Raw genomic sequence first — 15405 nt, 5'->3', positions numbered from 1 at the left:
TGGTAAATCGAATCTGCGGTCTCTGTTTGACCTTTCATTCACGCATCCTTCATCGATTCCCAACGTCATTATCGCTTCTCTCTCTTTCTCCTTTAGCCGTTCTTTTTCATGCCTTTCCTTCTTCTTACTCCCAGCTCTCACTATCTTCTAGCACCCTCCTACCCCCTCCACCCCTTCCAGCAGAGAATCCTGGACAATGAGACTCGTGCCTGGAATTCTCCCCATTCCGGAATTCCCACTTCGGTATAAGATATGGAGAGACCCAACCGCGCTCCACTGCTCTCGTCTTTCACCCAGCCCAAAGCATAGCTGGTTGAAGCCAAGGGATGATTTTACTGGACTGTTCTTCGTTAGCTTTGATAACTAGTTTACAGACAAGCACACACGTATATACATATTCATATCCCAAGTATAAAAAGCCCTTTAAAACACACTGGTTTAAAGCTAGGAACTACTCTATTTCGGTAGACCAACTTCCACCCTTTCTATGTAGTGTAAAGGGTGGAAGATTGCCTACAGAAATATAGTCCCTAGCCTTAAACCAGAGTGTTTTAATGGGGCTTTTATACTTGAAGAATTGATTTACATATATTTATATGGGTTCGTCTATTTTTTTTAACAGATTTCGGCCATTGCAGAAATCTTGATTCTAGATTGGGCGGGGCTTTTTAAAAGAATTCGACAGTGATCGTTGTCTCCAGATATTTTTATGGGGCCAACCCCTGGTAAGTAAATTAGTTTAGTGTATATTCGTATGTGTGTGTGTGTGTAACTTGTATACGAAAGAACACACCCATTTGCATGAGTTTCTGCCTCGACCCGATCCTATCTCTTTAAGGGGTAAATCAAAAAGCAAAAACAGTAATGACTGATCTATTTTCTTTAAGGGGTAAATCAAAAAGCAAAAAACAGTAATGACTGATTCATTAAAAACTAGTAATATTTTATTTTCCCTTTCCCTTCGTTCTTCATAATCATCCTCTCATTTCTCCACGAAACCTTTGTGCCCCGTTTCCGTGGAGGCGAGATGAACCAAGGTTGTCCGTAAATTGATTTTCATTGCGATTATAAGTGGGTGGGTGAGGTGGGGGGGGGGGGGGGGGGGGGGGGGGGGGGGGGGGGGGGGGGGGGGGGGGGGGGGGGGGGGGGGGGGGGGGGGGGGGGGGGGGGGGGGGGGGGGGGGGGGGGGGGGGGGGGGGGAGGGGGGGGGGGGGGGGGGGGGGGCTGTGCGTCGGCTCATGTGAGTAGTCAGAACCGCCCACGCCTCTCAAGGGCACCCCCTTCGCCAGTGTCAAGGCCAGGGGGTCTCTACTCTACGATTCTTATACCCCTAGGGGAAGGCTTGTGCAATCAGTGCGGCTCACGTGATGCACTGTTGGCGGTACTTAAGGTTCTTTTACAGCGTCTCGTCGGCCCCCGGCTGCAACCCACTTTTATTCCTCTTATTGTACCTCCGTTCATATTGTTTCCTCCATGTAACTTTCCGTCAACTTCTAACAGTTCTTTCATAGTACAACTGTTCTCTCTCTGTCTTCCTTCCAGCGCTGAATGACTTCAAAGGTCCCAGCGCTGTGCCTTCGGCTTAAGTTGTACATTCTATCCTTTCTATAATTCTTACGCGTTTATAAAAGCTATATACACATATAAATGAAAGCATCTCTATTCTGTTCCTATCGGCACGACACTACCAGACAACTACCCTTGTGTCGAGCCGTCCAGGCTGGAGAGAATGTCATTAGCGAAGGCGAAGGGCATTGTCTAGCCGAGTGCGTCGTGTTTGATTGGAAGGTTGGTTTCCTTCCCCTCCAGTATCGTGAGTTCCTCCATCGGGCCTCCTCTTGCCTCTCTTTGGGCTTCCCGAGGTCGGGTCACGGCGCTCATGATGGCGGTCATCTCGAAATCAGCTTCATTGTATTCGTTCTTTATTCGATTAGACGAGCATTAGACGGGGAATTATACTAGCGCATGTGATTGTCATTATAAGACGGGGAATTATACTAGCGCATGTGATTGTCATTATAAGACGGAGAATAACACTAGTGCATGTCATTATAATTATAATAATCTCAGTCATATAATTATGATAATCTCAGACATATTGGAGTAGCATAGTCGGGTTAGAAACGCTTGTATAGTGGGTGGGATGGGAAGATGGGGGTAGGAAGTTTCATTTTGGGGGGATGGGGGAGGAGGGCGGGTTGGTTATGGGCCGACGGAGAATCTGCCAAAAGAAATATTAGTATGGAGAGAAGATAAAGAGTGAGAGGGGAGGTCTGGTGCCCGTGATTAAAATCGGCCAGAGAGAGAGAGAGAGAGAGAGAGAGAGAGAGAGAGAGAGAGAAGAGGAGAGGAGAGAGAGAGAGAGAGAGAGAGAGTTTTGCCCCCATTGATGGTTGTCTTGAAGGGATATATAGAATCACTGTTTAAACATAGTAGCTCTCTGTAGAGGAAACGTATCAATAATCAGTTCAATACCTCCCAGCTCGATCACAAACATCGCATGATATGAAATCGAGATATTTTGTCGTTTTTTTTGGGGGGGTGGGGGGCGGGGGCGAGGGGGTGAGGGGTGAGGGGGGGATTGATTAAAATCCACCTTTGATAATACATTGGATTAAAACTGATTGCTTCCCCTGGGGGAAATGGTGCATCTGGTGTCTTCTGACAGATCGTAATCATCTCAGCAATGGGATGAAGATGTGCTAATGGATTTTGAGAGATGCTGCGTGGCTAAAATTCTCTCTCTCTCTCTCTCTCTCTCTCTCTCTCTCTCTCCTCTCTCTCTCTCTCTCTCTCTCTCTCTCTCTCTCCTGAAAGCTCACATAAGAGAGGAGAGAGAGAGAGAAATAGGGGCTCCTGAAAGCTCACATGAGAGAGAGAGAGAGAGAGAGAGAGAGAGAGAGAGAGAGCCAGAGAGAGAGAGAGAGAGAAAATGGGGAATGGGACACTAACACTCAGTCGAAAAATAACCTTTACAATTTACCATTCTTTTGAGGGAAGTTATCCGCACAAGAACTCATTCGAACTTGATCGCAACTTCAAGTGATATGTACAAGTTTGTCTGGTTTTATACATCGCCTTTTTGTTTGACTTCTTTTTACACACGCTGGTGGGTATCTTTTGGCAGTCATTAAGAATATTATTATTATTATATTATTATTATTATTATTATTATTATTATTATTATTATTATTATTTAGGTAATGTCTATTGTACCGTGGAGTATATGACAGACTCATTATTATTATCATAAAATTGTTTTAGCCCGATATTTAAAGAGAGAGAGAGAGAGAGAAAGAGAGAGAGAGAGAGAGAGAGAGAGAAATAAAAATCGATCGAGACCAGTCCAGCTCCAGGAGACGACGTTGCAGAAGTATCATTTTTCTTCCTTTTTGAACAGCTGAATTCCTCCTCCTCCTCCTCCTCCTCCTCCTCCTCCTCCTCCTCCTCCTCCCACACTGCGGTCTCTTCTGTGTCGGGCGTGAAAAGCGATGCCTTTGAAATAAGAAAGCGAGAAGAAGAAAGAAGAGAAAGAAGCAGGTGTGGACGAGCCTATGGAAAGGAAAAGTCGAAAGGCGAGCTTTGGGAGAGAGAGAGAGAGAGAGAGAGAGAGGTTAGGTAATGATCTGGCTACTGTTGGATTTAAGAAGGAAGGACGGGCAACATTTCTTAAAAAAAGAAAGAAAGAAAAACACACACCCACACACACCCTGGTTTTCTGACAAAGTCTTTCAGTACAGTCCAAGAAGCGTTTAATTTTCCAAGAGAACTTCGCTGGCCGCACTTAATTCAGCTCGGGATTGCAGGAGGAGGTCTCTTTCATAGTCTCAACAATGGTCGCTTTTCGCTGACGCCTAAATTCTCCGTTTTGGGTGGTACCAGGTGGTACTCATACCCACGTGGGCCCTCGTCTTCCAGAATGGAATCGTTTCCGAAGTGGCCTTACGAATTATAATAATCGTATGCTTAACCGAATACGTATAGGTTCCTCGTGCTTAAATTGGAGTCAAGTTCTTAAATTAAAGTCGATAATGTCTCCGTTGGAATGAAGCCCCCGGGGGATGGGGTCCGGGGGAACGATGGTAGGGTTGAACGCAGGGTAAGAGGGTGAAAAAAAGGGGGTTGGGATATAGGTTACTTCGAAAACGAATTAGGGGGGGTTGATGGAGGTTTGGGTGAGGGGGTGGGGGGTAGGCGTCTTTCCCTGTGATCTTCGACGACGCTCCTGCTGGTGCCCAAACACCCGCGTCTTCTTTTCGTAATGAGTGTGTCACCAACAGACGAGCCTTCTACCCCCCCTCATTTCTCGCCCGTCTTCTTTCGTATCACCCCCAACACCCACCCGTGTTCCTTCCTCCCACGCCCAGCCTCGAGTATCCCTCCTCACCTCATCTCTCTCCCTATTCGATACCAAAAGGCGCCTCTTCCTTCTTCGAGCCCTCCTGAGAAGTGGACGAGTGGTATTACTTTTCGAATGATTACATCACTCTTAGTTTTTCCCCGAAACCGTGCGAATGCGAGATTGTTTTTCTCTTACGAGACGTCTTCTGCGAGATTGTTTTTCTCTTCTTCTTCCTTCAAAGTTTTGCTTGTTCTTCTTCTTCTTCGCTTTGAGAGCTCTCGATATTCCTGGTCTAGTTTTGGTTTTACATCTACAGACCTTTAGGACTAGGTTGGTCATGGCCGTGAAGGTAGCCAATCCATTAGCAATTTTTTTTTTTTTTTTTTTTTTTCAATGTCAGGAAAGTACTGTCATCGCCAAAGTACTTTAGCAAGATTGCGACGTTGTTGTTTTAAAAAGTTAAATATCTATAAGCATTAAAAGCATATCCAGATAGAATATTTGTTTAAATATCTGAAAGTATTAAAAGCATTTCCAGGTAGAATATTCGCTTCCGTGCAAAAGTTACGCACATGTGCATTTTCTCGTTTTATTCCTCCAGAAACGCTTTCCTGTGAATGCTATCACGTATCGGGACTGCAACAGCCTTTGATGGTAAGAAGAGCCCGAAGCCTCACGGACAAGGCAAAGTCCATTAAATAACGGGGAAATCTGACAGAAACGAATAAGGAACTAAATTTGCCTGCTAATAGGCCCCACGCGAAACTCAAGAAGCCACAGGCTGATTTCGAGGTGAGTCTCGTCCTTCGAAGGTACCGAAGGAAAAGAATGGTTATTTGATTAGGCCTACTTGTACGCAAACGAAGCCAATTTTTGAGGTTTGATGTGATGGTCGCGGTTACGTTAAATAAAACGACTGTTGTCACTGAGCAGTAAAACTTGGTTTAGTTTGGTGCTGCCATGTTTGTTTTTATTCTAAGTTTATTATACTTATTATTCTCCATTTAATACGTCGTCCAGATCTCGCCTCCTGGAATCAAAACTTTGTTCGTGAATTGACTTCGCACCTTTGTTCAGTTTCCCTTCCAAGAGAGAGAGAGAGAGAGAGAGAGAGAGAGAGAGAGAGAGAGAGAGAGAGGCTCCTGTAATTGACGTTCATTACAGGTCATAAGACATGTTGAGGTTGTTTTTATTAATAGCCTCTCGTTCTTCGTTGCGTTGTTGCAATAGAGCTCTCGACTCCCTCATTACGTGAAGTGTTCGCTGTTGGTCTAAAAAAAAATTACTTATTCATGAATTGTTTCATGTTATTTGAATATTTGAAAACATTCTACCGAGTTTGAGGTTTCCGGCAAAGAGCGTGCAATACTTTAGAAACTCTCTCTCTCTCTCTCTCTCTCTCTCTCTCTCTCTCAACGAGGAAGCTGTAATTAGCCTTAACTCTTGGGTGAAGGACGATCATTTGGTCTTCCATGAATAAATGAATGTTTTAAGTTTTGTCGAGTTGGAAATCTACAGACGTATTGGACTCGTGATCACGAAATGGAACTCGGACAGACACACAGACAGACAGAGAAATGTTCCAGCGGCTTCTTGGAGGTATAGGGAAAGATGGCCGAAGGATTTCTTTTTCCATAAAGCAATGCCCTTTGTGGGGATGGCTGCAACGCACAGGGAGTGAGGTAGCTAGAAGGCTCTGGTTTTTGGGGTATTGGAATCTCGGTGGTGGTGGCCTCGGCTGCGGGAGGGGAGGGATCGGGGTATGGTAGAGGGAGTGAGAGGTGGGGGTTGGGGGTGGCGTGTATGTGAGAGGGAAAGAGCCTTACTTCAATACCCAACGCACGGTTGCACGAGAGACTTCCGGGCCAACGATCATAAATCCTATCTAGCCCCAAAAAATCCTGGAATATACCCTTCCAGTTTCCTCCCGTCTCTTTCCAGCTATTTTTCGTGGTGGTTCCAGCGCATCCCACACTCAGACCACACTCAGACAGTCTTCTAGAGCAAAAGAGGACGTATTCTTTTCAATATTTTACCTTGGCACTTGTATTAAACGTTTGAGTAATTCTTTCTTTTAATTTTCAGATATGACTCGTGTCGAAGTTGCGTTGGGTACGTGGGATTTTGTCTTTTTTATGTTTTCTCGGTTGAGTCGAATGCTGTGTCTAATCATATGACCGCTGATTGAAAATGGGGGTGGAGGGGTGGTTAGTGTCCAGTAAAACTAAGAGTCGCAGAATGGACTTCATAGTCCTTGTAGATTCTTGTATTACATTGCAAATGGCAGCGTTAAGATATGGAGTTTTCATCATTACAACTAGTTCCGTCTGCTGGTCACCTATCCAACTAGAAAAAAACTGGAACATTTCCAAAAATACAACAAACTAAGCACAAAGGCACAAATAAAATAAGCAGACGCCTGCACCGCTACATATGTAAATAAGTAAATGAATACGTCTACACCATTTCAAGATGGTCAGTGGAGTGTACACATACACAGATACACACATACATACACAAGAGCAGTAAACACTTGAGGTTGTAGAACCTCCCCCGTGGTAAACCAAAAACCACAGTGGCATGGTCTGCGTTTATCATGAATTGCAGCCACCTGGAGCTTCAAATGCGTTTGAAAATGTTTCCTTGAAAGGATAAATAATTCGTGTTCGCCTAACAGACTGTTTTCTCACATGATTCCTAGGTGTTTATTTAGTCACTATTTTCAATGTCATTTACCTATGCAGTTATAGTAAGCGTGAAAATGATGAATGGAATGTACGTGGATAAAAACGACATTCGTTGGCATAACGCGCTGAGGTACACGAAAGTAGCAATAACTATAGAAAACTGACAGAAAAATATATGAATTAGAATCACAAGCGGACTCTAGACGCATGCGCCCTTGGGTCCAGCTCTTGAACTTGAGCTTGCAAGTCATTGCCGATGTCATTTAAACAGCCATAATTATTGAGAGCTGCCAGAGGCAGGTACGGAGCAGGAAGTCTCGAGGAAGTTTTGCTTTTACCAACCAAGAGCCTGTGCCGGCATATGACGGCGAAGTAAATGGATTTGTTGTCCTTTGTGGTCATTTAAGGATTAGTTTTTGCCATTAAGTTCTCGTCAATCCTTATGGCATTTGGTCTGGGATTGTTTTTATGCATTACTTTGCGATTTTGTATTTTTAGCTTCTGAATTTCAGAGCAAATTATTTTTTATTATTCCCTAAAAGATTTTTGGAATATCAGTTTACTTTGTATACATTAAATAGCGAATTTTAATGCCTCATATTCGCACGAAGGAAGAACTATTAAAATTTACGTTTTCTCTTCAAAGAAAAATACGAAGGATAAACGTTAAATGAATCAATAAGTTATAAAAGTGAAAAAAACTTTCAGCTTATAAGTTAATTGAGATCGTTTACTCAAGGCAGGAATTATGTGATCATCCATTTGATGACACTTTGAATGCGCTTAACATTTTTCCGCCTGTCAATTTTCTCTCTCTCTCTCTCTCTCTCTCTCTCTCTCTCTCCGAGAGAGAGAGAGAGAGAGAGAGAGAGTAACGTTTTCTGAAGGTCGACTTTAATGTGAGGTAAGATTAGAAACTAGGATTTTACCTTGGGCTGCGGAATGGTGAAATGGGATTCCTTTGAATGGAAAATAGATTCTTGTGAATGGAAAGTAAGTTCATTGGCACCCCACCTATAAAGTTGCCATAGGAAAGGTAACACATTTCCTGATCCATTTCTCATGTTTGACAGATCGAATAGTTTTGAGGATTTTCTTCTTTCTGTGATTTGCTTTTGTTTAGCGGATTTTTAACATGTGATTGGGAAGGTACGGCTAAAATTTCACTTTCGACTCCTTAGTGTCTATATTTTGGACAATAATAATAAATAGTAATAATAATAATTAATTTTTGACGGTAAATCGTTGGCCTTCAAAGACGATGAATTGATTGTAAGGGGAATGCTGCTTCACCCATAAAGGGCTTATCTAATACAGTGTAATAAATAAGCATTTTTATTTTTTTACCAAATAAGACACATTTCCCTCAGTGATGACTTCGAAAACAATTTGCTCATGACTACGGGATATAATACGTATCTCGTTCAAAAATAGAAATGAAAGACCCTATTAATTTCGATCTTGGATCAGTGAGTTGGGGGTTTTTTGTTTCAAAAAGGTTACTTAAACTTAGCACCTGCGCCATGTCTTGTTAAGTGGGCAGCAGCTCATGTAAGAGAGATAAAATCGCAATGAATGGAGGCCATACGAAAAATCGGGAACTTTAAGCATCCGGAAGTTCAACCTGAAGGTCAATTAGCCCAGGCAACCACCCCCACACCCCCCCCCCACCTCTCCACTATCAGCTGGCCAGGAACTCACGGTGGTGGGGGGGGGGGGGGGGGGGGGGGGGGGGGGGTGGGGGGGGGGGGGGTGTCGGGAGCGGGTTGCGTGAACGCTGGCCGACTCCAGGAGATCTGTTGAGACACAAGAGGCGCGCTTGAGTAACAGGTGGTTGTTAGTGGCCCCTGTGCCCTGGGATGGGTAGGGTTAGGAGTATAGGGACTGGGTGCGTAGGATCCCGAATGGGTAGTGGCGGCGGTGGGATTCCTCTTGGGAAAGGGAGCTCCTGGAAGCTGGAAGGGAATGGAAAACGCCTTCGTCGTGACTCGCTTCTGGAACGGGTAGTACTTCATGAGTACTACGCATGGCTGTTTGGGTAATGAGTTCTTTTGCAATACTTTTTTCTTTGTAAGGTTGGCTGACCCGAGGCGATATACAGGCTGGAAAAGTCCTTCCAGGTCATTGCCATTGGAAAAAAATAAGTAACCATCATCTAGAGGTGAGCTACAAAGCATACTGGAGCTGAAGATGTGATCCAGATCATTCCAGACTCTCTCACCTTCCTGAGAGGCTATAAAACATCCCTGGATGTAAACGTCTGCTGGATGCGATTCCAGCGCAAGCACAGTTACCAGGCTACTAAACGTTTCGAACGTTTGATCCAGATCATTCCAGCGCTTTCCAGACAGCTCAAGATCAACAGAACTTTTTCGGTGTAGGAGGGAGAACTTGACTTGGTTGTGGTTATTCATTGGCGTTTCTTGGGAAGGCCGCCGCTTCGTTATGTTGGTTCGTTCCTGGAATTGTTTGGTGGTCTGCACCTTTGCTGGAGGTTGATCTGGAACTCTATTAGTTTTCCTTTGCCTATTAGGAACAGATTATCATGATTTTCCCCGTTACCGGAAAGTGATTGAATATACTTAAAGTAGTGATTGTTATCAAACAATCGCTGATTGCTTTATTCTCCATAGTGGCACAATCTTTTTTTTTTCTACTTATTTTAGCTTCTCAGGTCATGACGGAATAGATATATTCCCATTCCTACGACATAAAAGCGCCGAATTGCGCGACTCTTCCAGCGAGCTTCCAGATTCCAGCGACCTTCCAAATTCCAGCGACCTTCCAAACAAGAACCACGTCTCCTCTTGGGAAGGGCAGGAGAAAACTTCCCGTTTTCCCTTTTTAGGAGAAAATTCCAAAACTTCTTTAATCCAAACTTTTATCGAAAGGCACTGAATAATAAGAAGAAGACCAATTAAACGGAATCTCCCCGGGGCTAGGTTTTACCATAATTTCTGGTGGCCGTTTGGAAAAGCGAAGATGGAATTGACGAGGTGGAGGGCGAACTCGTGTGAACTAGAGAGGAAGAGTTGGTAGATGTTTATGAGTTATCAGCTGATTTAGAATGGAAAAGGACAGCTAATTTGACGTTACAGACACACACATATGCATAAAACATAATACTTTCAGACAGGGCTCATCGAGACATGAAATCAACTCTATATCTGCCGAATAATGGTTGTACGATTGCTAATTGTCTCTCACTGGACGAAAATCAGCGACTATGATTCGCCCGTTTATGTGGAATGTGAGGCAAAGCTCCTCTTTTTATTTCGAAGCCACGCCCCCCCAACGCAGATAAACGCGCGCGCGCGGGCGCACCAGCTCTTATACCCGTTGGTCTCCTGATTGCTGTCAAATATTCAGGAGCAAATCCCACGTCGCTGTTTAGATATTTATCCGAAGTGTTCGTTTGGTCTGTCAGAACTTTCACAGCACAAGTTGGAAGTTTACCAGTGACAGCCGTGCTGCCATTTTTTGCATTATTCTTTCCTTTAGTGTCAGACCTTTTTTCCCGGGCTGGAAACTGAAATAACGATGTGGAGGTAAGTGAAAATAGGTCTTGTGTGTTTCTTTCCTTTGTATATGAGTTTTTTTTTCCAGGCTGGAAGCTGAAATAACGTCGTGGAAATAAATGAATGTAAGCCTTGTATCTTTCTATCCTTTAGTATCTTGAGTTTTTTTTTTCGGTTTGGAAACTTAAATAACGATGTGAAAATCTGTGAAAATAGGTCATTGTTTTTATTTGGTGTTTAAACTTTCATTATCTGACGAGCATAGCAACTGTTGAAACGATGTAAAAGCATGTGGGAATGGGTCTCTCTCTCTCTCTCTCTCTCTCTCTCTCTCTCTCTCTCTCTCTCTCTCTCTCTCTCTCTCTCTCTGGTAGTTCTTGGATTTTCTTCGTACTATCGCCTTCCAGTGTCGTAGCTGGATAAACGAGGTCTTAATCAAGTCAGATGTAAGTTATCAAAGACTCAGGTTTGTCTTTTGATCTACCAACTGAGCGGTTGAGACCAACAAAGCAGAAATACAATACTATTTTATTCTTGTATCTCACTCTTTCCTGTGTCACATCTACCCCGGTGCCGGAAATAATGAAAGGAGGCAGAAATATAGGGAAAATGTGTCATACTGTGTCTACTATCCTTGAATCGACACTATAACCAGCCCTCTTCCAATATGGCGCGGCTAACTTGCCTTCCCTGTCGATACAACCTTTACACATCACCCCAGCTGAGAGCATCTTTAATTATTCGTGGCTTTGGGATTAAACGACAGATTCGCTCTCAGCGCCATCGTTCAGTTCTTTTATTTATATATTTTTTAAATTTATTTTTTTGTCATCTCATCTCGTACATCATATATGAGTTACTTGACGTCATCCGCTATTCTTTTAACTTTTTTTTTCTCCTTTTTTTAAAAGTTCGGTGAGAACTGAATAGAGGATGTTTTGCGTTTTCTCTCTCTCTCTCTCTCTTCTCTCTCTCTCTCTCTCTCTCTCTCTCTACTAGGACTCACTGTCACATAGACCTCTGATCAGTAAATTGAATAATAATTAAAATAAATACTGATGGAGGCGTTTTGCAACAGTATACGGAACTGAAGTGATTTTTATTTATTATTGAGTTAAAAAAAAATGATTATTCAAGAACAATCTCCAAAACTGCACTAATTCCGCGTCTGTTTCAGCCTTCATGTTTTCATTCGATTAAGTTTAACTTTCGCCTACTTTTAAAAATGAGTTTTTATTTTTATTTTTTTTATTTATTTTTTTTTTTTGCAGGAGCAGTTTATGTACGGATTACATTCCAGGGTTGCTTGTTTTAAGGCAAAACAATTTACGGTATTTGCTTAATTCTTGTTTTCTACGTGTTTGAAGATAATTTAATATTATTGTAATATTATTTTATCATATAAGGTGGACCAACTCTCAATAGACTGTAGGAAATAAGAGGATGGCAAATTCCATTGTTTTCTGGCATTAATTTTGTATTGACAGGCAAATCTAAACATCACAAATACGATGAGGAATATAAAGTAATGATTTAACACCTCGTAAGCGGCTCGCTGCGTTCAGTTTCCTGGAGAATCGAATTTGAGGGTTGACAGTTTAGCACCACAGCATTACCACCCGTAAAGAACGCTGCCTGATCTCTTGAGCTAACGCTTTTCAAGAACGTATTCAAAACGTTGCATCACTGAGGTCAGAGCGATGCATACTGAGGAACGCAACGTCTCGTTCAGCTCGGGGAGATTCCGCGCCGAAAACAGCAATTTAAAAACCCCTACGGCCAACTGCCACCCCTCTAAAGAACGCGCCTGGCTCCTCCGTCATCTTCGAAATTAGCGGCGTTAATTGAAACCGGGTGTTTTCAAAAGCGGGTCATAATTGAGGTCGCCGTTCGGGGCGACTAAATTCTGCTCCCGAAATTGTCGCTATAGAATATTTGTTTTTGGTTTTCTGGCCACCTTAGATAATGTTGTTTTTAGACGAGGGAGTTAGGGAGGATCTTAGAAGTTCCAGGGGTAATTTGGCGATAATATAAGAGTTGAAATACAATTCAAATAATTAAAACATGTTAACACAATAAATTGGCAATGAAAAAGTCCCTGAGCTAGTTAAAAAAAATTTATTTTATTTTATTTTTATTTTTGTTGTGTATATATCTATATATATATAATATATATATATAGATATATATATATATTATATATATATATATATATATATATATTATCATACATATTACATATATATTCGTCGTTCGAGAGTTATGTTTAACTCCCTTTTGTTCATAGGCTTATTCCAAACAATCTTAATCTTTCAGAAGGTAATTCTTACGCGTAGTAATAGTTTTAGAGAGAGAGAGAGAGAGAGAGAGAGAGAGAGAGAGAGGAGAGAGAGAGAGAGAGAGATTTCAGGATCTGTTAGACAGGATGTCACGACAGGCTCGCTGTGTATTTAAGGGTTGCATTAGAAAACTGTTTTAATGTACTTTTTTTTGTATAGAAATGAGTATCTGGCATTTTTTTATTCTATATGCATTATTTTAATTAAAAAAAAACCACAATCCAAAATAACTGTATAAGAGTTGGTGCAAATAAGAGATATTGCAGAAATAGCTACGTAAGAATTAGGCAAATAAAAAAAAATTAGGGCAAATAAAAAAATAACTTTGTGTAAGTATTATAGCAAATAAAAAAAAAATAACTGCGTAAGAATTAGGGCAAATTAAAGAATAATTCTGTGTAAGAATTAGGCAAATTAAAAAATAGCTATATGTAAGAGGGCAAATAAAAATGATAAATCTGTGTAAGAATTATAGCAAATAAAAAAATAACTGTGTAAGAATTAGGGCAAATAAAGAAATAACTGTGTGTATAAGAATTAGGGCAAATAAAAAGACATCTGTGTAAGAATTAGGGCAAAAGAGAAATCGGAAAAAATACCTCCGTGTAAGGATTAAGACAAATAAGAGACATATAAAAAAAGAGAGAAACCAGAACAAAGGCAAACAGAGAATTTGTTATGTTTTCCCTATCGTAACCTGATGCTGATTGACATGTTATGTATACTTATCCAGATCGGGAGCTTCGTCATTATTTTAGATACAAAAGAAAGTTGGTACGTATGGGGATGAGTTGACGGGGAACGCTTTATTATTATTATTATTATTATTATTATTATTATTATTTATTATTATTATTATTATTATTATTATTATTATTATTATTATTATTATTATTTATTATTATTTTATTATTATTTATTATTATTTATTATTATTATTATTATTATTATTATTTAATGATTTCATTTTGTGATTCGTATAAAAAATATGTCATTTTGAATCCTATTATTACTATAAAATAATTTTGTTAAATAAAAACAAATTAAAAGCCCTAGCGCATGCATAAATACACGTATACACACACATGCAAGTATTATGTATAATCTATTGACGTTGACGTTTGAGAGAAGCATACCGTTATTAGCATGTATGCATATTTATAAAAGCGAATACCACAGGTTAATGATGGGCAGAAATGTCGGTACCAAGCGCTTTCGCTTTTATCCAGTTGTTTTCGAGGCACAAATGAAAAACAGTTGGAAAGAAGGTTACAAGGTAAACAAAAAGATCAAGAAATATTTTTCCGTGGTGTTCGCTTGTGTAATAAAGTTACGTGCATCCACTGTCATTTTTTAAGTATTTATATGTGTTAAGTACGCGCATCCTCCCACACACAGTAAGAGGAGTAGTGCCACCTGGAACAAGAGCAGGGCCACACAGCTGGTATTTCTAAGTTTGGCGGAGGCGGGCTATATTTAGTTACACCTTGAGCCCTCGACGTCTTTCTTGAATTATAGATTGTGTCACAAGTATTCCCCGGTATTGACGTTTGGATGTACGATCCTATTCATTGCCGGTCTCGGGTAGTAACTGAAATGGTCTCTCATTGTGTCTTTTGATGTTTTGTGAGGATACTGATTTTTTCCATTACGGTTATATGTTTGACGTCGAGGAGAGAGAGAGAGAGAGAGAGAGAGAGAGAGAGAGAGAGAGAGAGAGAGAGAGAATACGATATCGATACGAAATTCTCTAATAAAATCCTTGGTTATAAAATTCAAGTGTCTGTCTACGGATGAATGTTTATCTTTCTGTCTACTATGGAAAGTTGCATATATTTACGCATTTCCTACGGTTATTTACGAGTTTTCCATGTCTTGGAAGTAAGAAACACGTATCAAGCTGTTACTTTCAAAAGTAAATAAATCTAAGTATCAAACTATTACTTCAAAATAAAACAAATCTAAACTTGAATTAAACTGTCTTTATATTTGTATGTACTTGTATTTTACGCCATTCTTGATATGGTTTGGTATAGCGTATTTTAATTCTTGTAGCTACGTAAAATCTCTTCATTGGAATAGCCAATTAATGCATCTGTCAACCATAAGGGAAAATAAAGTTCCATTACAAAGGAAATTGAGAGAATTGTTACCAAAAGGACGTGAAGATTGTAATGATGCTCGTGGCGCAGACTTGGCAGGGCTTAATTGATTTACGTGTCGCAAAAATAACCCGGTTTACTTAATTTATGGTCCTCCCAAGAAAGCTGGGTTTACTGGACTTACGTGGCGGTGGTTGATCTTTTTTTAATGAATTGTAATATTTAATCAATCTTAAATGGCTCACTTAGTGTGTGGCAAAGGTAGCTTGGTTTACTTAATTCATAGTCCTGCCAAGAAATCTGGATTTACTGGACTTACGTGGCTGGTTAAATTTTTTTTCCAATTAATGTATGGTAATGTTCAATTGATTTAAAATGATTCACTAAATATGTGGCAGTTGTTAAGTAATTGAAAAT

The 15405-nt window shown here is 40.8% G+C and overlaps 2 protein-coding genes across 2 annotated transcripts in view; both read right to left on the bottom strand.

Moving 5' to 3' along the window:
• Positions 1-15405, bottom strand: part of LOC135223460 (aromatic-L-amino-acid decarboxylase-like) — a 38533-nt gene that overhangs the window by 22027 nt on the left and 1101 nt on the right. The gene's annotated exons all lie outside the window — the stretch shown is intronic.
• Positions 3377-15405, bottom strand: part of LOC135223926 (protein no-on-transient A-like) — a 32152-nt gene continuing 20123 nt past the window's right edge. The window contains exon 2 of the mRNA XM_064262848.1: positions 3377-3495. Coding sequence (XP_064118918.1) covers positions 3377-3495 — 119 coding nt within the window. The remainder of the gene's footprint in view (positions 3496-15405) is intronic.

This window comes from Macrobrachium nipponense, chromosome 10 (assembly GCF_015104395.2).
Source record: "Macrobrachium nipponense isolate FS-2020 chromosome 10, ASM1510439v2, whole genome shotgun sequence".
Lineage (NCBI taxonomy): Eukaryota > Metazoa > Arthropoda > Malacostraca > Decapoda > Palaemonidae > Macrobrachium > Macrobrachium nipponense.
This window is presented reverse-complemented; position numbering and strand designations above follow the sequence as displayed.